Here is a 25,561-nt window from a genome sequence, read left to right as displayed (position 1 = left end):
TTGTTAAGAATAATGAGCCAAGTTTGAATTCTGGTATGTACCACATTTAAAGGATTGAAAGAAGGATGAGAAATGTCTGAATGCACAAAGAAAGCAAAAAAAGAGTAGAGCCACTAAGGCCTAGTGAGTAAGAACTTGTGAGAAAGGAATAATGCTGAGAGGTCAAACATGACCAAAATTGGAAAGTGTTTATCAAGTTCAGAAACCTGGAGGTCACTAATGATGTTGGGGACCACAAATGTAAAAATTGCTCAGTGAAGCCGGACGTAGGCACGCACACACGTACGCACGCCTTCTTTTACTCGCGCCGCCGCAACAGCTCCCGCGTATTCCAGCAGCGCGGTCCAGTTGACCAAGATGTTGCGGGCTTGTCAATTGTCCAGCGTGACCGCCGGAGCCCAGCTTAAGCTTACTTCAGTGTCTGGCAGTGGATACTAGCTGGAAGTTGACACCTCATGTGTGCCTGGAGTTTCCTCACAGTTTGGTGGCTGGGTTTTCCAAGATCAAGTGTGGTGAATGAGAAACAGAGCCAGGAAGCAGTTGTATCCTTTTTATCTCCTAGTCTTAGACTTAAGTCACAGAGCATCACTTTCACTGCCCTTTATTGGTAAATTAGTAACAAAGGCCTGCTCTTGTTTAAGGGAAAGAATTGTCTCTGTGGGAAGTTTGTCCTCCGCCCATTGCGACCATGCCGTAGATACTCTACTTCAGGGACTTCTGGGTTGACTGCTGGCAAAATTGCTGGAGCTAGGCTTTTGTTTGTTGGTGGAGGTATTGGTGGCACTATCCTATATGCGAAATGGGATTCCCACTTACGAGAAAGTGTAGAGAAAACCATACCTTACTCAGACAAACTCTTTGAGGTCGTTCTTGGTTCCACACCTTATAATGTTCAGTTGCCAAAGAAGCCGATTGAGTCTGCTCCACTAAAAATCTCTAGTGTATCAGAGGTAATGAAAGAATCTAAGCAGCCTGCCTCAAAACTCCAAAAACAGAAGGGAGATACTCCAGCATCAACAACAGGTGATACCCTGTCAGTACCAGCCCCTGGTGTTCAGCATGAAGAAGCTATGAAAACTGATCACCCTGGAACTGGTGAAGGAAAGCTCACACCCGCCCTTTCAGCTCTAGCCAAGAGCTTAGAAGATGCTCTGAGCCATACTGCAAGCATCACTCTTCAGGCTGTTGCAGCTCAGAATGCTGCAATCCTGGCCGTCAATGCACACTCCAACATACTGAAAGCAGCCATGGATAATTCTGAGATGACAGCTGAGAAGAAGTCTGCTCAGTGGCGCACAGTGGAGGGTGCATTGAAGGAACGCAGGAAGGCAGTAGATGAAGCTGCTGATGCACTTCTCAAAGCCAATGAAGAGTTAGAGAAGATGAAAAGTGTGATTGAAAATGCAAAGAAAAAAGAGGTTGCTGGGGCCAAACCTCATATAACTGCCGCAGAGGGGAAACTTCACAACATGATAGTTGATCTGGATAATGTGGTCAAAAAGGTCCAGGCAGCTCAGTCTGAGGCTAAGGTCGTATCACAGTATCATGAGCTGGTGGTCCAAGCCCGGGATGACTTTAAACGAGAACTGGACAGTATTACTCCAGAAGTCCTTCCTGGATGGAAGGGAATGAGTGTTTCTGACCTAGCTGACAAGCTTTCTACCGACGATCTGAACTCCCTGATTGCTCATGCACATCGTCGCATTGATCAGCTAAACAAAGAGCTAGCAGAACAGAAGGCCACAGAGAAACAACATATCACCTTAGCCTTGGAAAAACAAAAGCTGGAAGAAAAGCGGGCTTTTGACTCTGCAGTGGCAAAAGCATTAGAACATCACAGAAGCGAAGTACAGGCTGAACAGGACAAAAAGGTAGAGGAAGTCAGAGATGCCATGGAGAATGAAATGAGAACCCAGCTTCGCCGGCAGGCAGCTGCCCATACTGATCACTTACGAGATGTCCTTAGGGTACAAGAACAGGAACTGAAGTATGAATTTGAGCAGGACTTAGCTGAGAAACTTTCTGAACAAGAATTACAGTTTCGTCGTCTCAGTCAAGAGCAAGTTGACAACTTTACTCTGGATATAAACACTGCCTATGCCAGACTGAGAGGAATTGAACAGGCTGTTCAGAGTCATGCAGTTGCTGAAGAGGAAGCCAGAAAAGCCCACCAACTCTGGCTTTCGGTGGAGGCATTAAAGTACAGCATGAAGACCTCATCTCCAGATACACCTACCATTCCACTGGGTAGTGCAGTCGAGGCCATCAAAGTCAACTGTTCTGATAATGAATTTACGCAAGCTTTAACTGCAGCTATCCCTCCGGAGTCCCTGACCCGTGGGGTATACAGTGAAGAAACCCTTAGAGCCCGTTTCTATGTGGTCCAAAAACTGGCCCGAAGGGTTGCAATGATTGATGAAAACAGAAATAGCCTATACCAATACTTCCTCTCATATATGCAGTCCCTGCTTCTGTTCCCACCTCAGCAACTGAAGCCACCACCGGAGCTCTCCCCTGAGGATATAAACACATTTAAATTATTGTCATATGCATCCTATTGTATTGAGCATGGTGATCTGGAGCTGGCAGCAAAGTTTGTCAATCAGCTGAGAGGGGAGTCCAGACGAGTGGCACAGGACTGGATGAAGGAAGCCCGAATGACCCTAGAAACTAAAGAGATAGTGGAAATCCTGACAGCATATGCCAGCGCTGTAGGAATAGGAACCACCCAAGTACAGCAAGAGTAAGGTCTAGGAAGAGTTTTATAAAGTCATGTTTCATGTCAAAGGAAATCAGCAGTGGTATATGAAGGGTTTGCAACAAGGGTCCCAGAATTGTCTAGAAATGAGCAGGTTACAAGTACTGTTCTAAATGTTAACACCTGTTGCATTTATATTCTTTCCACTTGCTATCATGTCAGTGAACTCCAGGAGTGTTTCCTTTGCAACTTGTGTAACATTTTCTGTTTTTCAGGTTTTACTGATCAGGCTTGTGAGGCCAATCAAAATAATGTTTGTGATCCCTAATACTATTGATTATGCCCTTGGAGCAAACTGAATAAAGCAACAAGATGAAAAAAAAAAAATTGCTCAGTGAAGGTGGCACAGAGGAAGAGGTTCTAAACAAGTTGAGGGGCAATAACAACTGAACTGAGTTTTGAAAGGAAAGAGTGGAAAACCACTAAAGCAGAGTAAATTCCAGGCACACAAAGAATTGAATGTCACTACTTAAATCCGTGGAAGGCAAGAGTCATCATTCCTGTTCACTTCATAGAACTGACTAGAAGAGGAATCGAGTAAGGTGTCCATAAAGTTCATGTGCAATTTAAAATAATTTAACATAGTAAATTGCACATGAACTTTATGGACACCCTAAATATGTGAGAACATGACATAAAACACTAGATATGGCACTACTTGTTACTATCTTCTGCCTTAGATATAGCTTCTTTTTGCAGTGGATTGTGATGCAAATGTGCTCTGAGAATGGGCCATTGTCCCATATCACACAATCACTTTGGGCAGATGGAGGGGTGGGGCAGGGATGTGTTTCAAGCATTCCCAAATTCTGAGTCAAGGCAGGGAAATTTACACAGATACTTCTAGTCTTTCGTCCCTAGATTCCCACATTATGTAAGGAGAAATGTCCACGGCCAATGGGGTAAGTGAATCCCAGGCCCAAAGCTGAAGTCTCCTAAGGCCCTATAGCAAGTAACAGACTTCTTTTGGTAGTGGGATTGACTGAGTTGTTCTTTCTGGTATTCCTTTCCTGCTCTTTGGAAAGGCTCAGAAGACCTGATGAGGGCACAGGGCTAGTGACTCAGTCACAGTGAAAATTTTAGTTTCTAACTCAGCTTCTGAACAAAGCAAGAGGCCTGAGAATGCTGCCTCCCAGAAGGTCTAACTGACTGATAGGGTGGCTAACAAAGGGGCGCTCAGAAGGCTTGAGCACAAATCCATTTTCCTTGGTATCAACTAAAAGAGGCTGTAGTTTTCCAAAATGGGTTTTATTAAAAACAGAGAAAAAGGAAAATCAAGAGATATAACAAAACACTGTTAAAAAATAGCTCTCCTCCCCAAGATAATTTCAATCAACTTCTAAAACTCTAATGGTCACAGTTTGTAGGTTATTTTTCTCCTTCTCAAGTCTCTTTTCCATCCTAAAATCCTCCACTTTTCAGTTTTTGTATTTCTATTTCTTCCACTTTCCCCTCTTTTTTCTTTAATCTCTAGAGCTACAGTCACTTCCACAGCCCAGGAGGATGATGGCTGATGATTGATTGATGGCTCATCCCTGAGTAAAAAATTAAAAAAATTAAAACTAACATTTATTGAAAGGTTACTATATGCCAGACTCTGTACTAAGCATATATTTGTATACTATCTCATTTAATCATTATGACTTCCTTGTAAGAAAGAATTATAAACCTTAAACGACTTGAAAAAATGTACATGCTTCTCAACTGGTAAAATTGAGTCTCACATCCTGGTCTGTCTGGCACTGCACTCTACCTTCACAATTATCTTTGTCTCAAATAATATCCCCATTGATACTGTAAATGTCTGAGCACACTTTTGCTCTTCCACCTGGACAAAGGTTAAAAGTTATCTTTATGTAGTCCAGCTCTTCTAGATCACGTGAAAGAGTCCCTGAGGAGCTGGTGATTGCAAGTCTGACATTGTTCAGCTCCGCAGGTCTTCAGCTTTAAAGCCTTACTCTGAGGCCCTGCTCCACCCAAGCAATTTGAAAAAAGCCTTCTTCACATCCTTGTTCCTTAGACTGTAGATGATGGGGTTGAGAAAGGCTGTGGCAATGTTGTAGAAAAGGGCCATTTTCTTGCCATTATTTGATAAGGAACCAGAGCCAGGGCCCATGTACATGATGATGCATGGAATGGCAAACATGGTGACCACTGTGATGTGGGAAGCACAGGTGGAAAAGGCCTTAATCCGTCCCTGGGCTGAGCGGATTTTCATGATGGTGGCAAAGATGTTGGCATAGACAAGGACAACGAGGGAGAGTGGAACCACAATGACATTGAAGCCTATGATGAAGTCCACCAAGTCATTGAGGGATGTATCTGCACACGCCAGCTTCAGAACTGCAGGGACCTCACAGAAGTAGTGGTCAATTTCATTAGGACCACAATAGGGCAGGCACATAGCAAAGAAAGTGTAGCACAGGCTTCCCAGAACCCCATAGGCTGTGCAGATAATCACCATGAGGAGACACACCCAGCGGCTCATGATGACCTTGTATCTGAGAGGGTGACAGATGGCCATGTATCTGTCCACAGACATTATGGAGAAAAGCCAGGACTCAGTGATGCCAAAAAGGAGGAAAATGTACATCTGGGCCACACATCTAGCAAAAGAAATGGTTCTCTTCTCACTGAGAATATGTGCAAGCATCTGGGGCACAGTGGTGGTGGTATAGCACACATCCAGCATGGAGAGGACACTGATGAAGAAATACATGGGTGTGTGCAGGCGAGAATCCTGATGGATAAGGATGATGAGGAGGCTGTTGCTCACTATGATCAGCAGGTAAAAGACCAAAAAGAAAGTGAAGAGCAGAGGATTTGTCCTGGGACTGGGGGTGAATCCCAGCAGAATGAATTCTGTCACAGCAGACTGGTTGAGTTCCTGCATTGTGATCTGCCTGTTTAAAGATTTTTTAGGATATAAAATTCATTGAGTGTCTTTGCCAAGCGTGTGTAAGGAATTTTCTCACTCATTGTTTAATTTACATTTCCTAACAGTACAGGAAGCTTTGTTTGGATTGGCAGATGGAGGTACCAAGAGCCATGTCCCAATTGCAGTTTGAGTGATTTTGGGGTCTGGCTCAGGATTTAGTTGAGGGTCATGCTGATGAAAAGGGGGCAAGTCTGTGCAGGGCAGCTCCATACAGCTCCACTGTATTCCATTCACAGATCACAAATCCCCTAGATTTCTCTTTCTTTTTCCTTATACTGCCTTATTTTCTCTCTACTGTTTCTGCATATTCTGCTTTCTCTTGGAAGTTCAGAGAGTGCTAAATCTTGTGTGAATTAAAATTAGGATCAGGATTAGGACTGTTACATCCATTATTCAGATTAAGTTTTCTGTCACTGTTAGGGTTGGGGGTTAGATGTACATCTTCATAACTGCAGTGACCTTGCAGAAGTAGTGGTGAATATCCTGATATCCTTAAGAATAACATCAGGCATTAAAGTCGGTGCTAGGTAGAATAAAGGCTAGAGTTAATAGTCAAAATTTGTATTTTGATCTTCAAGAGTGTTCATGATTTATGTCATGCTTTAAATAATTTTTGTCAAAAGGATCACTATAACATTGTCTCCTCAAATGAAAAGACTATTTTTCTAAAATGGTGGGGCAGGATGTTTTGTAGTCAAAGAAAGATCTTAGATAAACTGAGTATAGTCCTAAGCAATTTTTAGAATTGCTAAAATAAAAATAACAACCACAATGCACTATACAAAGAAGGTAAAGTCTTAAATTAATAATGCATGAATTGTATAATTCACTTTCATTGTCATACTTTCTTAATTAGAAATGCTTCAAAGGCTGCCTCCTTTGCACCATTGATGTAGTGCCAATAAATTTTTTGGTTTTGCTTTATTGGAGACAATGAACAGACTGAGATTTAAAGATTTTCCTCATAATTAAAAGAGATAGAGACTTTACATCTTTTGCATTAACCTGGATCAAGGTAAAACACATGCTTCTTAATAAGGCAACACAAGAATGGACAAGCAAGAATTCAATGTATTCATTCTAATATGAAGGCAGTAGATGAGCTAATATAAGGTGGGGGTAGGGGAATGAGGGAGCAGAGAGGGGGGGTGTTCACAGTGTATGGCACACCTCTTGGGGGCAGGACACAATTATAAGAGGGATTTCACCTAACAAATGAGATCAGTGTAATCTAATTCTTTGTACCTTCAATGAATCCCAAACAAAAATAAATAAATAAATAAATAAATAAAATTTTACTCACAGCTGTATATACTTTTCAATATTCATTGTTTTTCTGGCCTTATGAGTCAGAGAAATTTACATTTTGCTTCTACCATATTCAAAAATTCTAGAGATTATGGGAAACTATACAAAAGTAAATTCACAAATCTAGAGTTTTGTGAAAAAGCAATTTGTTGAGGAATGTACACACATACCTTACTGGAGTGGAATATCTTGGCTATCTTCTTACCATTTCTGAGTACCTTGGGTACATTGGCTTCATAGATTTCTCTCAACTCTCTGTTTTGTGAGCTGTCATAGGGACATTTAATATTACATCTTCAGAAATTTCCTTGACCCTATAACAAATTACTGTCACAAACTAACAGCCAACTTAGAGCAAAGATCACTTAGTGGGGGTCCACAAGCCAAATAAAACCCCAGACATATATTTTTTTAATTGTATGGTTTTAAAAAGTTAAATTAACTGATAATATTTTAAGAAATTGAGCTTTAAAAAACTAGAACTTCAGGATCATAAACTAGATTTGGCCATAATGGGCCCTTGTTCCTATTATTGGCAACAGCTAGGAGATGAATGTGTGATTCTTTTATAGATGGAGTGTGAATGCCTCAGTTCAAAATATTGTTATTGAGGGGGAGGGGCATGATGAGGCAATATGGCAGACTGGAGGCAGCTTCAGACAGAAGCTGCTATCCAGAGGGAAGGATAACGTCCAGAAAGTACCCAATTAAGCTGAAGACTGGGAGCTGAGCCAAGAGAGAAGAGTGTTAACTGCAAGTCACCTCTGCTGAAGCAGGCTGCAACTCCAAGAAAGCAAACTTCAGGTACAAAATTCATCTGAAAGGAAAAGTGTCCGTCCCCTCACCCTCAAAAAGCTTTTTTTGTTTTACCCCCTTTTTCTCTTTGTTTGCTCCTGTAGGTTTTCTACAGGCCAGTGGTGAACTGAGGACCTCTTGTGTAACCCCACAGGTGAGAGCTGTAGGAAGTGGGGACTACTTCCCCAGAGGGACCCTGTTGTGACTCTGAACATTCTCTTGCCAGGCAGAAAAATTGAACTAACATTTTCCTTGCCTTTCTGAACTTTCAGTTTACCCTTCCCCCCTCACTTAATGAACCAGAAGCCTAAGCCCTGCAGAGACTGTGGGAGGAGGCTCTTGAGCAGCTCCTGCCTCCACTTCCATCTGGAGGACCAAGCACCCCAGCCCTGGCCCAGTCACAGCCTGCTAGAGCCATGGGTATCCTGAGCCTTGCCCCCAGCCTCCATGCCCAACAGGCCAGAGACTGCTAGAGCTGCTCACCCCTTGTATTTTTCTTGGACCATCATGGAATAAAAGTTGAACTCAGTAACAACAGGAATCTGCATATGCATACAAAAACATGGAAACTAAATAACCTCATGCTAAATGATAGCTGGGTCATAGATGAGATCAAGAAGGAAATCACCAAATTTTTGGAGCAAAAAAATAATGAAGACACAAACTATCAGAACCTCTGGGATACCGCAAAGGCAGTCCTAAGAGAAAAAATTATAGCATTGCCTTCCTCAAGAGAACGGAAAGAGAGGAACTCAACAACTTAATGGAACACCTCAAGCAATTGGAAAAGGAAGAACTTTCCAACCCTAAACCCAGCAGAAGAAAAGAAATAACTAAACTTAGAGCAGAACTAAATGAAATTGAAAACAAAAGAATCATACAACAGATCAACCAATCAAAGAGTTGGTTTTTTTGAAAAGGTAAATAAAATAGATAAACCTTTGGCTAACCTAACCAGAAGTAGAAGAGTAAAATCCCTAATTTCATCAATCAGAAATGATAAAGGCCAAATAACAACAGACTCCTCAGAAATTCAAAAAATCTTTCATGAATACTACATAAAACTCTACTCTCAGAAGTATGAAAATCTGAAGGAAATAGATCAATATTTGGAAACACGTCACCCTCCTAGACTTAGCCAGAAAGAAGTGGAAATGTTGAACAAGATAAAATAAGACAGTGTCTTATTTTAAGGTGTGCTCTCAAAGATGCACTGGGTCTTATTTTCAGGGGACGTCTCATCTTTCCTGTAAGTGGGTCTTATTTTCAGAGGATGTCTTATTTTCGGGGAAACAGGGTAGCATCAACTATAAGAAATCTCCCCAAAAAGAAAAGCCTGGGACCAGATGGCTTCACAAGTTGCTCAACCTTTTCCAAAACATAGAAAAAGAAGGAATACTTCCCAACACATTCTATGAAGCAAATATCACCCTGATACCCAAAACGGGAAAAGACAGGACAAGAAAAGAAAATTATAGACCAATATCTCTAATGAATATTGATGCAAAAATATTCAATAAGATCCTAGCAAACAGAATCCAACAAGACATCAAAGAAATTATACATCACGACCAGGTAGGTTTCATCCCAGGGTCCCAAGGATGGTTCAATATACGTAAATCCATAAATATAATACATCACATAAACAATTTAAAAAACAAAGACTATATGATTCTCTCAATTGATGAAGAAAAAGCTTTTGAGAATATACAGCATCCTTTCTTGATCACAACGCTTAAGAAAATAGGTATAGAAGGTACATTACTTAAACTGATAGAGGCCATTTACAGCAAACCCACAGCCAATATCATATTGAATGAAGTACAACTGAAATCATTTCCATTCAGATCAGAAACCAGGCAAGGGTGCCCACTGTCTCCACTGCTTTTGAACATTGGAATGGAAGTCTTAGCCACCGCAATCAGGCAAGAGAAGGCAATCAAGGGACTCCAAATAGGACCAGGGGAGATCAAACTGTCACTCTTCGCAGACGATATGATTATATATCTGGAAAATCCCAAGGAATCAACCACAAAACTCCTAGAAGTGATCAAGGAATATAGTAACATCTCAGGATACAAAATTAACACTCATAAATCTGTAGTCTTTATATATACTAACAATAGTCCAGGGGAAAAAACAATCAAGGATTCTATTTCCTTTACAATAGTGCCAAAGAAGATGAAATATCTGTGAGTGTACAACATTGTTAAAATGTCTATATTACCTAAAGCAACCTACAGGTTTAATGCGATCCCTATTAAAGCGCCTCTGTCATACTTTAAAGACCTGGAAAAATTAGTACTTAGTTTTATATGGAAACAAAAAATACCTCAAATAGCCAAGACATTACTCAGAAGTAAAAATAAATGAGGAGGAATAACGCTTCTAGACTTCAGACTATACTATATATCAATAGTGATCAAAACAGCATGGTACTGGCACAAAAATAGAGAGGTAGATGTATGGAACAGAATTGATGACCAAGAGGTACCCCAGCACTTACCATCATTTTATTTTTGATAAGCCTATTAAAAATATAAATTGGGGGAAAGATTCCCTATTCAATAAATGGTGCTGGGTGAAGTAGCTGGCGACCTGTAGAAGACTGAAACTGGACCCACACCTTTCTCCTCTAACAAAAATTGACTCTGACTGGTTAAAGGACTTGAACTTAAGACATGAAACTCTAAAAATTATTAGAGAGAGTGCAGGGGAAATGCTTGAAAAAATTGGCTTAGGAGAATACTTTATGAGAAGGACACCCCAGGCAATTGAAGCAACATCAAAAATACATTACTGGGATCTGATCAAATTAAAAATCTTCTGCACTGCCAAGAACACACTAAGTAAAGCAAATAGATAGTCCTCAGAATGGGAGAGGATTTTGCAAGTTATATTTCCGACAAAGGTCTCATAACCAGAATTACTAAGCAAAAAACAAGTGATCCCATTTCACTGTGGGCAAGAGACATGAACAGAAGCTTCTCTGAAGAAGACAGGTGCATGGTCTACAGACACATGAAAAAATGCTCATCTTTAATCGTCATAGAAATGCAAACCAAAACTACTCTGAGATACCATCTAACTCCAGTAAGAGTAGCCCACATCACAAAATCCCCAAACTACCGATGTTTGTGTGGATGGAGAGAAAAGGGAACACTTCTGCACTACTGGTTGGAATGCAAGCTAGTATGTTCCTTTTGGAAGGAAGTTTGGAGAACACTCAGGGATATAAATGTAGACCTGCTGTTTGATCTTACAATTCCTCTTCTAGGTGTATATCCAAAGGACCAAAAATCATTTGGCAATAAAGATATTTGCACCAGATTGTTCATTGAAGCTCAATTCATAATTGCCAAGTCATGGAAGAAGGCCAAGTGCCCATCCACATGAAGGGATTAATAAATTGTGGTATCTGTATACCATGGCATACTATACAGCATTAAAAATATGGAGACTTTACCTCTTTTATTTTTACATGGATGTAGCTGGAAAATATTCTTCTTAGTAAAGTATCTCAGGAATGGAAAAAAAAATCTCCAATGTACTGAGTACTACTGTGAAACCAATTTATAATCACTTACACTTGCATATGAAGAACGAAACACAACTTTAGCCTAGGATGAAGGAAGGAAGAGGAGGGAGAGGGAGTAGAGGGGGAGGGGAGGAGGGTGGGTTGATGGAAGGTTAGTAGGGGAACCACACCTATGGAGCACAATGCAAGTACACGTTGGGTCTATCTGGTGTAGAACACAAATGTCTTAATGCTGTAACTGGGTAAATGAGGAGAAGTCTATGTTGATTAGTAGGATGTAATCACTCCAATTTGTACAAATAATCAACACATCAAATCCTATAATGACATAAATGTATTTATGATCTATGTACAAATGACTTAATAAAAAACCCCAAAATATTGTTATTCCTTATTATTTTTCTTAGATTAGTTTTATGCATTTATGTTGCCTGCTCAGCCCCCAGGGCATTTGAAATTATGATCCCCATTCTAGCAATGTACTAAAATTATGTGCTATTATAGCCATTGTTATGTAATATTAGAAAATTTTAGCAAAAAAATTGTTTAAGGTAAATCAATAAAATTTTAAAGATCAGAAAATTGTCATGATTTGCAAATGCCATAATGGTCTTACGTAAAAATTTAAAAGAATCAACTAGCAAGGTTTTAGAACTAATAAAAGAGCTTAGGAAGGTGGCTTAATATAAAAGATTCTAAGAACAGTATGCACAGTAAGATACCACATATACAGAACTGTATATGAGCACAAATTTGTATAAATGTGACTTACATCATACTTTAAATGCATAGAAAATGCCTGAAGTGTGCTACAGAGCAGTTAGTATTAAATATTGTTGAGGGATTTGCAGTGGATGTGCAGAGGTAGATAGGAATAAATGAATGTGGTCTTTTTTGTTCTTTTTACATTTCTTTCCTGTTTACACATATTTCTACAATGACATGTATTTTTATATAATAAATAACTAATAAATGTGAAGAGGAAACTGTATACAACAACCAAAAATGTAGAAATATATATGAAAAAAGATTCACAAAAGTGGTATGTATCCTTAAACACATAAATAACTAGCAATAAACCTACTGAGAACTGTTCAGGATCTATGTGAGAAAAATGAAAACAAAACAAATATAAATTCCACAGAAATTCACCAAGAAAGATAAAGGAAGCTTTGATTAAATTCAAAGTATATTTTGTTTCTGATTAGAAATACGAAAAATTTTTTAAAAAGGCATTTATCCCCAAACTTAATTATGTATTTAATGCAAATACAATTAAAACTCAATGATATGTTTTTGCAGGATGTTAATAATGTGATTCAAGAGCTCATGAAAGAATAACTGGGTGAATATAACCAAGGAAATATTGAAGACAGGAAAATAAAGAAATGAGACAGAATTGTCAGATTTAGCAAATAAAAATAAATCTTAAATTTATTGGGCATCTGTGTTGTATCAGGTAACTGTTAAGTGTAAGTAATGATTTGAACCATTTCATGGCGTGTATCAAGATAAATTCCAAATACTTTAAAAGATTATGAACAGGGAGGCCCCTGTGGCTCAGTGAGTAGGGCACCGGCCCCATATGCCGAGGGTGGCGGGTTCAAACCCAGCCCCAGCCAAAATGCAACAACAACAACAACAAAAAATAGCCTGGCGTTGTGGCGGGCGCCTGTAGTCCCAGCTGCTCAGGAGGCTGAGGCAAGAGAATCGCGTAAGCCCAAGAGTTAGAGGTTGCTGTGAGCCTTGTGACGCCACGGCACTCTACCCGAGGGCGGTACAGTGAGACTCTGTCTCTACAAAAAAAAAAAAAAAAAGATTATGAACAGAAAAATGAACTACCAAGTAACCGAGGAGAAAATAAAGGTGAATGTTTATTTTATGGTGAGACACAGACCTTTTAAGCATAACCTAAATGTTTCCAAGTCCCTGATAACTCTTGTCCCTTTACTATGCAAATAAAGTAACATAGGTCCTCATCTGATCTGCTGTTGAGAAGTCCAATACTTTTCCCCAATGTTTTTGAGAGTTCCTTGTCATTACTTTGCTCTAAAAATTCTTGCTCTCATTGAATTCTTGATCCGCACTTGCTGCCTTCGGTTGTGTGGCTACTGGTCTCTTCCTTCCTACTCCGTTTCTCCTTTCTTCCCTCAAACCTCACTAACACAGGCTGTAATTTCTATAACTTTTCCCAAAGTGTGGGTAACATGGAGGTGACTTACAAAGCAGCACAGAACAGAAAACTATTTAAACTTGAATATTGAATATCATAAAGTCTCTAAGCTATCTCTGCAGCAGTGTGGGATAGTTTTGTTTCTGGAATAATCCCCTTTTATCCTCAGACAGTTGTCAGGTTACCGGGGTCTGCTCTCTTTTCTGGGACCTCCTCCCATCTTCCCTGGTCTTCCTTACTCCCTGCCACTGAGGCAGCCAGCTACACACCCAATTCTATCTCAGTGTCCTCAGATTTCACCTTGCCGTGGAATCACCTGGAGGGCTTGTTAAAATACCAGCTCCAGTTTCTGTTCAATAAGTCTTGGGTGGGGCCCAAGAAACTGCATTTCTAACAAGTTCCAAAGTGATACTGATGCGTTTGTTCTGTGACCACACTTTGAGAACCTGTGCACAGAAAGTTAGCACTCTTCCTTCCAGTTGCCCTCTTTCCCCTGCCTATAAGCCAATATTTTCTTCCTTTTAGATAAGCATAAAAACCAAATAAGAAGAAAATTTTCTCTGTATAAAAATATTAATGTTTGTGGTATATATGGAAGACAAGAGATTAATGTCATCAGACTATAAAGATTCTAAAATGTTAAGAATAAACTAACGGAAAATGAGACATCAATAATTGGATTTACCAAAGAAGATATTCAAACGGTCAATGAACCCACAAAAAGTTACATTACTAATAATTAAAACTCAAGTAAAAACATCAATGATAAAACTGGCAAAATTCTTTTAAAATAAATAATAATGACAAGGGTTGAAAGTAAAACAGAAATTCCCATATATTGTTGTGAGAAATAAATTGCTATCATTTTTCTGCAGGAAAACTTACCAGTATATAATTTCACTTATAAGGCTTTAAATAGGGGAAAACAATCTGAGATGTCAGGAGACATTTTATCAAGGATATCTATTGTAGTATTATTTATAATGGTGAAAATTGGAAACAACTTAAATGCCCTACAACAGGGATTGGCTAAATAAACAATGATATAGTGACCAGATTGAATGCCTGTAGCCTTTAAAGTCATATTTTGGAGACTATCTCATGCTGTAAGGAAATGCTTCAATAGACTATTAAGTTTAAAAAGTAGGATATAGAACCACACATGGCTCAATCCTAATAGAATATAGATTTATATGCACAGACAAAAAAATTAGAAGGAAATATGTCAGATTTTTGAGAATAGTCATTTCTAATTTATAGGTGGTATTTCTTCATTAAAGTTCTCTGGAATTTCTGAATTTTCCACAATAAATATGAGCTTTTATACAAGGAATAAAGGTCCAGTTATACCTGAAGATGAAGTACATGGGAAATTAGTTTTTTATTCACAGTAATTAGGTAAAAGGACAGGTGTGAGAGAGGAAGCTCAGAGATGAAGCAGACAGTGGACCCCTGGAGGGGTTTGGGGGAGGGTGGGATGGGGAACTTCTCTGTAGTCTTCACCTACCCTCCACCGAGCTGCTCTTGTGCAGCTTAATGTGCATGCATTTATTATTAATGTGGAAGTGTTTGGGATGGGAGATTATCTGGAAGGAAATAGACTGGGGGTGGGGAAACCTATGTAGAGATGTTAGGTGAGGAGATGGACAGTAATCCATCATCACTCTTTATCCAGGAGGAGAGTAGAGCAGCTCACATAGGGGAAGGCAGTGATCATAAAGAGGAGACAGAGAGAGACAGAGAGAGAGCTAGTGGCAGCTTTGATTCTGGGTTCCTGAGGTTGGTAGACCTATAGGGCTAGAAAATTAAGGAAAAATTGGGCCGAGCTTAGGCCATTGTAACATTAGGCAGTGTGGGGAGGTAGAGAGAGCCTGGGTTTGGAGTCAGTTCAGCTTGGCCTGCGAGGGCAGCACTGCTGTTCTTGCCATGTAACACGTTCACATCACTTCATCCCTCTGAACTGTATCAGCCTCCTCTGTAATGTGGGAACCCTACAGAGTGGTTGGGAGATGGATGTTAAAGAGCCCTGGGTTCATGCCAGTGAATCAAGTGGTGAAGAAATGTTGGAAACACAGGAAGGGACTGTTGGCGTCTGTTGAACCAGCCCAGGAGGTGGAAACAAACCAGCAGAGGTATCTCTCTGTCTCCTGAACCACCATGAAACACAGAGAGCTCCAACTGAGGAGAGGAGGAAGCAGACAGGCACTAGGATGGGTGGAGAGAAAAGCAAAGAAAGCCCCAGGACTGCTCTCGAAGGTTCCTGTGGGCTCCTTTATAGGAGGCCCCCAGCCCAGCTGTGGGTCTGAGAACAGGTAGGCTCAGGAACAGAACAAGGCTGCCCTCTATCCCCACCTTGTGTCCCTCCCTCTGCCCTGCCCCTGCCTGCCCCTGCCTGCCATCCACATAGGGCAGGAAGGTCCTGTTTTATCATTGATAATTAAAGAGACTAGCATTCTGAATGTGCGTGTAAGGTCTTTAAATTTGAGCCCAACCCACACTCCTGTTTATGGCTCCCTGTGTGTCCTGTATGAGTGAGTTCTCCTTGGTGGCTTACTAGTTTGCTGTGCAACTTGGGCAAGTCACCCAATTTCCTTGGCTGTCATGATGTCAGCTATAAATGAGAGTGGTGGATTATCAATAATGGCTCCTCTAGAAAAGGTATTCCACGTTTTTCTATTAATGCCAAGATCTGGGGCCAGGAGGTGGGTTGTAGACAGGACAAGGGTGCCAGCACCCCACAGCCCCACCCCTCCCTAAGTGCTTCAGCTGGACTGTGGGCAAATGTCTGCTGAGGAAGCTACTCCAGGCTGAAACAGGCAGGGAGGTGTGCACAGCTGAGGAACCCTGTCCTGGACACTGGCTGCTCTCTAAGAACAGAACATTTTCAGTACTTAGAGAGCAGAACATTTTCAGTTCTGTTCTTAGTGAGCAGCCAACTGGGTGGGTAATGAAGTGGGGCCTGGAGTCCTACAATTTCAGAATTATACATTTTAAACCATTTCCAAGCCCTTGAATTCTTTTTGTTAAAGGCACACTTCTGCAGGAGCTTGGAACCCATTCCACTCACCTTCACCTAGACACATGTAGTTCCCTGTGGCTCCTCTCATGAGTGAAAGACTCAATTTGATAACCATTAGTATAATCCTCTCATTTTTCCAAAGCCCAGAGAGGGAAAGCAGCTGGCCTGAGGCTACACAGGCTGAAAGTGTCTGAGTGGGGCAAGCCCCCAAGTGGGTTGACCTCCAGTCCAGGCTCTTGGAGTACCAAGTGCTACACACAGATGAGCCAAGGGACTTAAGTACAGAGGAGTCAGATGCTGCAGATCACATCAGCTCCTGAGATAGGGGTCCACAAGCCAGGGCCATAGTGATTAGAGGCTTCCGAGTCCTTGCCTCAGCTTATGCCTGCAGGCTGTAGGCAGAGGAAGCAGAGAAGAAGTGGGTGACATGCCTCTTCAGCCCACAAGACTTTTTGCCCTTTGATGAGTTTGTGTCTTTGTCCAGAGCAGAGCCTGGGGACTGGTTTCTACTTTCACTTTCCTTGGTGGGCCTGCTTTATGTCTCAGGGCCAGTTGCTTGGCCTCTCTGAACCAGGTTTGATGATGACCTGTTGCTAATGAGAAGACAGAAATGGACTGTGTGAGCCAGGGTCCTGGTAGAGGGTGAGCCTCTGGTCCCTAGATTGGCTACAGCTTGGGCCTAGGGTTGGCAGCTTTGGTGTTTTGTCAGGATATAACAGAAGCCAGAAAAAAATAGTTTGCTTTTTCACTTTGGAACCTTATATTTCTCTCCTCTCATATCTCTTCTGCAGCATAGACTAGGTGATAAAAGACTTAAGACAGTTAAGACATCTTGTTTTGAACATTCACTTTTGCCATTTACCAACTAGCCATGATTCTGAGCAGGTAATTGTTCCTAATCTGAAAAACAGGAGGTTGATTGCACTAATACTTGGTTCTGGGAGATTCTCAAGATATATGTTTTCTTGTCCTTTATGTTCTCTCCAGCCCTTTCCCCTACTATGTGCAGGTGCACACACATACACACACACACCAACTCACACTCTCAACACAAACACACACACACACACACATACATTCTCCCCCACTCTCAGCACAGTCCTGCAGGACCGAGGGTGGCCCAGAGAAAAAGGAAAAACTAGAAAGCAATGAGAAAAGCAGACAATGACACAAAAAAGGTGGTGACACCTTAAGAAGGAAGAGAAAGACACACAGGAAGACAAGGAGGAGAGAGAGGTGCAGAGAACAGAACCTGAGGGCATAGACCGGGTGGGTTGGGTGGAGGGAGGAGATGCTGGGAATGCCTTCCACAGCAATAGAAAGAGAAGGGGGCAGCTCAGCGGGGTGTGGGGGGGGTGCGGTTGGTGGATATTTATGCTTCTCCCCATGTCAGAACAGGGGAATTGCTAAAGGGAAGAGTTATGAGACATGGAGACCCTGGGAGACTGCCAGAGGGGCCAAACAAGAGGAAACAAGAGGGGAATGAGGCAGAGTGAGTGGGGACAGGGAAGCATGTCTGCAACATGAGGTATGAGGCCTGTGAGAGCCACACTGGACAGGGGGGCTGTGAAAGGGCAGGAGCCCAGCAAGGAGTAGGCAGATACCAGCTGGAGTCAGAGAGAGTCAGAGTGACCTGCCAGGGGAGGTGGGGAGAGGCAGGCCACTCAGGGCCCCCAGAGCCAGCGGGAAGAGCCCAGGAGCAGGCAGATGCGAGACCGAGTCCAGGGAGCCAGGCAGTGGGGTGGGGGGCTGGGGTGTAAGGGCAGCTACAGAGCTCCATTGAGAGACCCAGAGCAGTGCTGCAAGGGGAAGGCCATGTGAATCAGAGAGGGTGAGGGTAGATAAGGGACAGGTGGAGAGGGACTGCAGTGAGGGAAAATCCAGAGGCAGACAGACAATAAGAGAAACAAAGGCAAACAGAGTGAGCTGAACACCCAGGCCAAGAACTTCAGAGCCAGAGATAAAGAGAAGGCAGAGACGGCCAACAGAAAAAGAAGCAGAGAGAGAGAGAGAGATGGAGGGAGATAGAAAGCAGGAAAGAGACAGGGACAAAGAGATAGCAACAGGCCTAGAGAAAGAGGAAGAAGTAGACAGAGAGAAAGGAAGGGAAGCAGGTACAGGAAGCCAGGTTCCCACTCACGTAGATACAGGAAGAGACTGGCAGAGAGACTGGAGCAGACAGCAGGAACTGCAGACTGGGCTGGGCTCCTATAGACCTTCAGCCAGCAGGGCTGTGGATACAGGGGCAGCCAGCAGCCTCACTTCTCCTGGCATACCTGTGGACAAGGCTGTCCTCAATTTATAACCTGCAGGTGAGGGGATATGGGTAGAGCCTTCTCAGTCCCAGGGGGCCACTCCTGAGGGTCACGTGGCTCCAGGGCCTGACCAGGACAGTTTCTGCAGGCATCAGCTCAGGGAGGAAGTCCTAGGCTCCCACACATGGGACCTTAGGCCATGTCATTTCCTGGATTCAGGCTCAGCTGGGCTGGTAGGGATACCTATTGGCTTAGATAGGGCCCAGGGCAGGACTCCCCTTAACTGCTTCTCTTTCCCCAGGAAAATAAAAATAATGAGGCACCCTGGGATGTCTAGGGTGAGAAAGGCCATGAAATTGTCCTTTCCCACTGCCAAGTAGCATCCCCAGGGCTGTTTCATCTGTTCACTGCTATAGGCAGAGTGTCTAGGGTCCTTGAATTTGTTAGTGGACAGGCATGTCTGAAACCTGAGAGAAGGATTATAGGCTCACAACTGGGCATCCTCTGCTTCCTACTAACAGACTATAAAAAACAAGTGATCCTGCATAATAAAAATTAAATGACTAATAACTGTAATATTTGTATCACTTGGTCAACTGTAACTCATTAAATTCTCACATAGTTACACAGTAAGTGACATGTTACTTATATTTAGTGTGGAACATAGGCACACTTTACTACGTATCTTATAAAATATTTTATCTTATAAAATAAAATATCCACAAAGGTCTTAAACTACCCAGCAACCTCTGCTGTCTTGGCCCTTTTAGGGTGTGTTCTGGTATTTCAGGTCACTTGGTGAGGTCTCCCCTACATGGAGAGTAGAGTGGGAGAGAAGGGGCCGGAGGTGCTGTGTGAAGTATGCACAGTGAGGCAGAGGGAAGCCCAGAGAGAAAGCAGGAGCTCAGTCTTTCCTGGAAGACAAGAGAATCTTCAGGCCCCATCCTTTCTGAGCGTGAGAAGTCCACTGGCTCACAGGTGGCCCAGGGACATCCAGGGGGACTGGAGGTATATTTGGAGCTTGACTTATATGCTAACCTAGGAGATAGAGTGGGGCATGGGCAGGAGGTCTGGAGCCATGGAGAAGCACAGGTGAGCTGTTGACAGGAGGTGAGCCCAGGAGCTTCAGCTCTGGGGTAGGGGGTCCTCAGGCTGGGCCCTGTCTCCTGGGGGTTGGAGCTCTGGGAAACCGGAGCTGGGAGCTCTGAGTCTCACCCTGGTTAATGTGCTCTCCTCCTCCTACTTTCTGGGGCCACACTGAGGGCTGGGCACTTCTTCTTCAGTGACAGGGGTCTTTCTCTCATTCCTTGCTTGCCTGATCCTGACCCCAGTAGGGTCCACTGTAGCACTGTTGGGGCCATGGAGGCCTCTTCCTCCAGCTGAGGGGACCTCACAATTAGATGGTGTCCATGTCCAGTTACGTCTGACTGAGGGTCCCTCTGAGGCCTTCAGGGCTGGCAGCCTTTGCCTGCCCCACTGGGAAGCTCCTACACCTCATATTGCCTGTTTCTTTTCCAGCATTTCCCTGGTCTAGCCCAGAATACTCTCCTGGGAAACCCAGCCCAGAACACACAGATACTGTGGGTGTGAACCCCATCTCCCTTCTCAGGTGGCAGGGCCTGAATTCAACAACCAAGCTCTGTAGGCTAGAAGTGTCCACATGGCTGCTGCAGCTTTCTTTCTGATCCACACTCTGATTTTCCTCCTCTCCTGCTCAGAATCTTCAGTGGTTCCACCTGCAGACATCAATCTCAAAGCCTCTCTCTGGCAGTCCAGGCCCCTCCTAAGCAAATGCCTGCCCTCATCCGCAGTTATTTAATAGCACCCAGGTCACCAGAACCACTTGTAGATGTCCCCCACTCCCACACTGCTTCCTCACCCTGGGATGCCTGTGTGGTGTGCTCCTGGACCATTACCGGTGCCTCAAACCCTGCCTTGGTGCCCCCTCATCTGTGAGGCCTTCTGTAAGTCACCTGAGTATGCTTCCCTTTGCAGTCACCTGCTCAGCTCTTCCCTGACACCCCTTGCCCACCTGCCAGCTCTGCCTTGTGACAGCCCTCTAGGACTACTTGTCCTCTTTCTCTCCATTTGTGCCATGATTTTACTAACTGGTGATTCTATAAACACTCATAGGTGCCAATGATGTATCGGACATTAGCAGTCACTGGAGACAAAAGATTAACAAGACAGGGTCCCTGACTCTGCCCATGAGGAGCTTGGGGACAGGCTGTGGGGATGAACATGGGTGCAAGTGTCCTATGGTCCTGGGGAAGGACACATACAAGATTCTGCAATGACACAGAGGAGGAGCACTGACTCTTCTCTGTGAGATGGGAGAAAGAGCTCACAGAAGAGGCAATAGTTGGGCTGGGTCTTGAAAGGAGAATTGGAGTTTGGCAGAGGGAGAAGACAGGGAAGGGCAACCCAGGTATGGGGAAGAGAAGGTGTCAAGATACAGAGAAGGGAAAAAAGATGGCTGTGAATTTCCCCCTCCAGGGCGGGTGAGGGTAGTGACACCACCATTTTATGTTGGTGTTTCTTGTGTCCATCACAGGGCTTGATGAAGAGGAGGCATCAGTAGTATGGAGGGAACAAGAGAACAAGCGGCCCATATGAGTTCACTGTGGACAGAGCTTGAGAAAAGTTGTCCCTGTGGCCTGGCATCCTGAGATGACAGGATTCAAACAAAATAGCATTTTAGGTTTGACTGGGTTGGGAACTCCCAGCTAGATCTCCAGTCCCCAAAGCTCCCTGGAGCTGCACAGTGGCCCCCTGGAACCCCACGCCACGGGCAGCAGCTCCCATCTACAGCACATTCCCAACCTTGCAACTTGCTCCCTGAGGGCTGCACCTTTCCAATCTCATAAAGGTGGGAAACAATTTCTTGGCTAAAGACCAGATCAACAGCTTGACAAAGGGTTTATTTGTCTGATCAGAAAATTTACTTATATGGAAAAAGATTAATAGCTGCTTAAACTGCTTTCTGGATGAAGGCAAAGTATTAAAAAAACCCCTAAAAATAGGAAATACATTTTAAATATATTATGAAGTTTGTAAATTAAATTCATTCGAGTAGACATGTAATGAAATACCTTATTCCTTATTTAAAAACATACAATTATCCAAATAATTTCTGTCTTGGAAAACCTAGGAGAAATAGTTTCTGTTTATAATTCAATACCCTCAACATGTATTTTCTCATTAAACACTCACAAATCCTGAGCAGGAGTTATTATCCCTCCATACAAATGGGAAAACCAAGAGCTGAGCCACAAACTTTGCCAGACATTCTGAAAAATATCAAACTTTGGAAGAGGAGAAGACTTGGGGGTGCTCAAGTATAGCAATGTCAGGTTGTTGGTGAAACATGTGGTACAGAGGAATGAATAGAAACTCTGAAGTCAGATGCATTTGAATCTTCTTTTGCCAATTACTGGCTGTGGGACAAGTCCGTACAGCTCTCTAGGCCTGCCTCAACTACAAAATGAAAGTACTTTAACCGACTAGACAGGGTTATTGTGGGGATGGGTAATGAATGCAGCAGTCAGTGAGTGTGTGCTTCCATACAGAGGTCTCAGCACATGTCACAGCTTCACTGCCATCCAGGTCTGAGGATAGATGATGGCCAGCTCCCCCTTTCCTGTTGGATTCCCTTTCCCAGTTTAATCTGAGCATCTTCTGAGGCAGACAGAATTCTAAGATGCTCACCACCCCCCCTTAGTGGTAGTCACACCTTGGTGTGATCTCCACCAAGGCCACTAGACATTGCTTCTGAGGTTTGGTTATACAGGCAGTCCCCAGGTTATGAATGAGACAGGTTCTGTAGGTTTGTTCTAAAGTTAAATTTGTACATAAGTCAGAACAAGTACATTTACCTATTACTGCAATAGCCTCTGTCATCAGTGTGAGTTGTATGTAAGTCAGATGTTTGTAACTCGGGGACTGCCTGTAGAAGACTGTGACTTCCATCTTGCTTGAGCTCTCTCTGACTCTTCTCAATCACTTGCTCTGATGAAGTAAATTCCCATGTTGTGGGCTACCCTGTGGAGAGACGCATGTGAGAGCATCTTCTGGTCAACAGGCAAGAAACTGAGACTGTTGGTTCAGCAGCCAATGGCCCATGAGGAACATGGGCAATCTCATGAGTGAGCTTGGAAGCAGGTCCTTCCTGAGTTGCATTTTGAGATGCCTGTGACACCTTCTGCTGATTGCAGCCTTGGGAGACAACGTGAGGCAGGGCACCCAGCTAAGTTCTGCTTGGGTTCCTGACTCAGAACTATGAGATAATAAACATGTGTTGTTTTAAGCCACTAAACTTTAGGGTAATTTTTAATGCAGCAATGTAATATGGACACATCTCTTAATGTCTTTGTGGTTTCATTTGTATGCCATTCATTTGCTGTTCACTCAGTCGCCAAATGTTCATCAAGAACCCACTGAGTTGGGCAGCACCTGTGGCTCAAGGAGTAGGGCACAAGCCCCATATTCCGGAGGTGGTGGGTTCAAACCCAGCCCCAACAACAACAACAAAAAAAACCTACTGAGTAAGTTTCAGAGGAATCCTGTGTGGAATAAAGTGGACCCTGGAAATTTACACATTAGGGAGAAAGCAGCATTGCACATTTCATTCACAATGAAGCAAGTGCATCCTGTGTATGAGCCTCTGTGAAGTCCATAAATGGGCTAGTAACTGCGAGGCAGCATCAGGAAGGCTTATGGGGCACTATTTGTGTTCTCTCAGGCACTATTTTTGTTCTCTATCTGCTACACAATACTACAACAATTTTATGAGAAGATACTAAACTCATTAGCAACTAGGGGATCTCAAAAAATAATGTTGTCACTTTTAATCTATGAGATGGATAGAAATGTTAGGCTATTTGAGATCGATGAACAATGTCAAGTGTTAGTGGGGATGAGAGGTGTAGATTGGTATAATGGCTTGGGAAAATAATTTGGGAGTATCAATCAAATTTGAAATTTCTTTGATTCCATAATCTGAAAAAAATCTACTTTCATACATAAATCTTAGAAAAAAGACTTATACATGTAAAAATGCTCAAAGAGATTTGCTGTAAAATTATTTAAATATTGAAGAATTGGAAATGAACATATATCCAACAATAGGGAGTTAGATAAATGAACCGTGGTGTACTTGGATGGTTGTTAAAGAGAATGAGCTGGACTTATAATTTCCAAATGCACAGATGTCGGAAACATGATGTTAAGTTAATTTTTTTTCAGAGTTATACTGATACCATGCTACCTTCAAAACAGTTTAAAGGCTACTTTAAATAAATGTTTTCAAAGAAAAAACTACTTGGAAACAATTTAAATATATACAAGAACAATTCTATGTATTGTTCATGAATACAAGGATTGGGTCAGGGGAGTTGTAAATATTAAAAAGGCATCTCAATTTTATCTGTTATTATTTAAAACTTTTTTTAAAAAAGAAAGACTAAATACAGAAAAATATTAACAAGTGTTTCTTTTATATGGAGGAAAATGGAGTTTTTGTTAGGTTGTTTTCTATAATCTCTGTTGTTATATTCTACCTATCACTATTTCTATCGATCAATATGCACATATCTATCCATTTATAAGATGGATAGAAATGTTAGGCTAACTGAGATTGATGAAAAATGTCAAGTGTTGATGAGGACCTGTATTCGGGGTGAGCAGATGCCTCTGCTGGCATAACTGCTTGGAAAATAACTTGAGAGTATCAATTAAATCTGAAACTTCTTTGAGTCTACAATTGGCAAAATCTAGTTCCACACATAAATCCTAGAAAAAGACATATATGTAGAAATGCCCAAAGACACTTGTTGCAAAATTGTTTAAATAGTGAAAAATAGGAAATGAAGGAATATTCAGCTACGTAGGGAATTAGATAAATTAACCGTGGTGTACTCAGATGCTTGTTAAAGAGAATGAGTTAGACATCTAGTTACCAAATATATAGATGTCAGAAACACAGTGTTGAGTGAAATTTTTTTCAGAGTTATACTGATACCACGCTACCATCAAAACAATTTAAATAATACTTGAAATAAATATTTTGAAAAAAAAACTACTTGAAAACAATTTAAATACATACAAGAACCATTCTGTATATTATTCATGGATATAACTGTGATTGAATCAGGGGAGTTGGAAATATTAAAAGGGATTTCAACTTTATCTGTTATTATTTAACACTTTTTTTGAAAAAGAAAGAAAGTCAGACTAAATGTGGAAAAATATTAACAAGAGTTTCTTTTATATGGGGGAAAATGGAGTCTTTGTCATTTTCTGTAATCTCTATTGCTGTATTCTATTTATTTATCACTGTCTCTATCAATCCACCCTCACACATGCATGTAGATATATGTAGATATTGATGTGCACAATACACACACATACTTTTCTTTTGTGAAATATACATGCAGGTTGAGCAGCCTTACTCTAGATACCCAAAATGTTCTAAAATTTTAACTTTTGGAGCACCAACATGACACTCAAAAGTTTTGTTCATTGAAGTATTTCAGATTTTGGATTTTCAGATTAGTGATGCTGAACCAGTATGAATAATGCAAATGCTTCAAAATTCAAAAAAAAAAAAAAAGTCAAACTCTGACACACTTCTGGTCCCAAGCATATCGGATAAGGACTACTCAACCTGTATTTGTTTTATTAAAATAAAAGTGAGATTTAAACTGTAAATTTTAAACTGAATAGGTTAGAGTTTCACAAGCTGAGTCCAGACTACACCAATTGTTAGCCATATTGTTG

The 25,561-nt window shown here is 41.9% G+C and overlaps 2 protein-coding genes across 2 annotated transcripts; one reads left to right on the top strand and one right to left on the bottom strand.

Moving 5' to 3' along the window:
• The first annotated feature begins 645 nt into the window (after window positions 1–645).
• Window positions 646–3,085, top strand: LOC128574875 (MICOS complex subunit MIC60-like). Its single transcript, XM_053575837.1, has one exon. It carries the CDS (start codon window positions 954–956, stop codon window positions 2,745–2,747), a length of 1,794 nt encoding a protein of 597 aa, XP_053431812.1. The 5' UTR covers window positions 646–953; the 3' UTR covers window positions 2,748–3,085.
• A 1,627-nt stretch (window positions 3,086–4,712) lies between these two features.
• On the bottom strand, window positions 4,713–5,651 carry LOC128574877 (olfactory receptor 2G3-like). Its single transcript, XM_053575838.1, has one exon. It carries the CDS (start codon window positions 5,649–5,651, stop codon window positions 4,713–4,715), a length of 939 nt encoding a protein of 312 aa, XP_053431813.1.
• Window positions 5,652–25,561: the final 19,910 nt, after the last annotated feature.

The sequence above is a fragment of the Nycticebus coucang genome, chromosome 22 (genome assembly GCF_027406575.1).
Source record: "Nycticebus coucang isolate mNycCou1 chromosome 22, mNycCou1.pri, whole genome shotgun sequence".
NCBI lineage: Eukaryota > Metazoa > Chordata > Mammalia > Primates > Lorisidae > Nycticebus > Nycticebus coucang.
This window is presented reverse-complemented; position numbering and strand designations above follow the sequence as displayed.

Coding starts and splice junctions, on each gene's coding strand:
- LOC128574875 (XM_053575837.1), top strand. CDS start 954: ATGAAAGAATCTAAGCAGCCTGCCTCAAAACTCCAAAAACAGAAGGGA.
- LOC128574877 (XM_053575838.1), bottom strand. CDS start 5,651: ATGCAGGAACTCAACCAGTCTGCTGTGACAGAATTCATTCTGCTGGGA.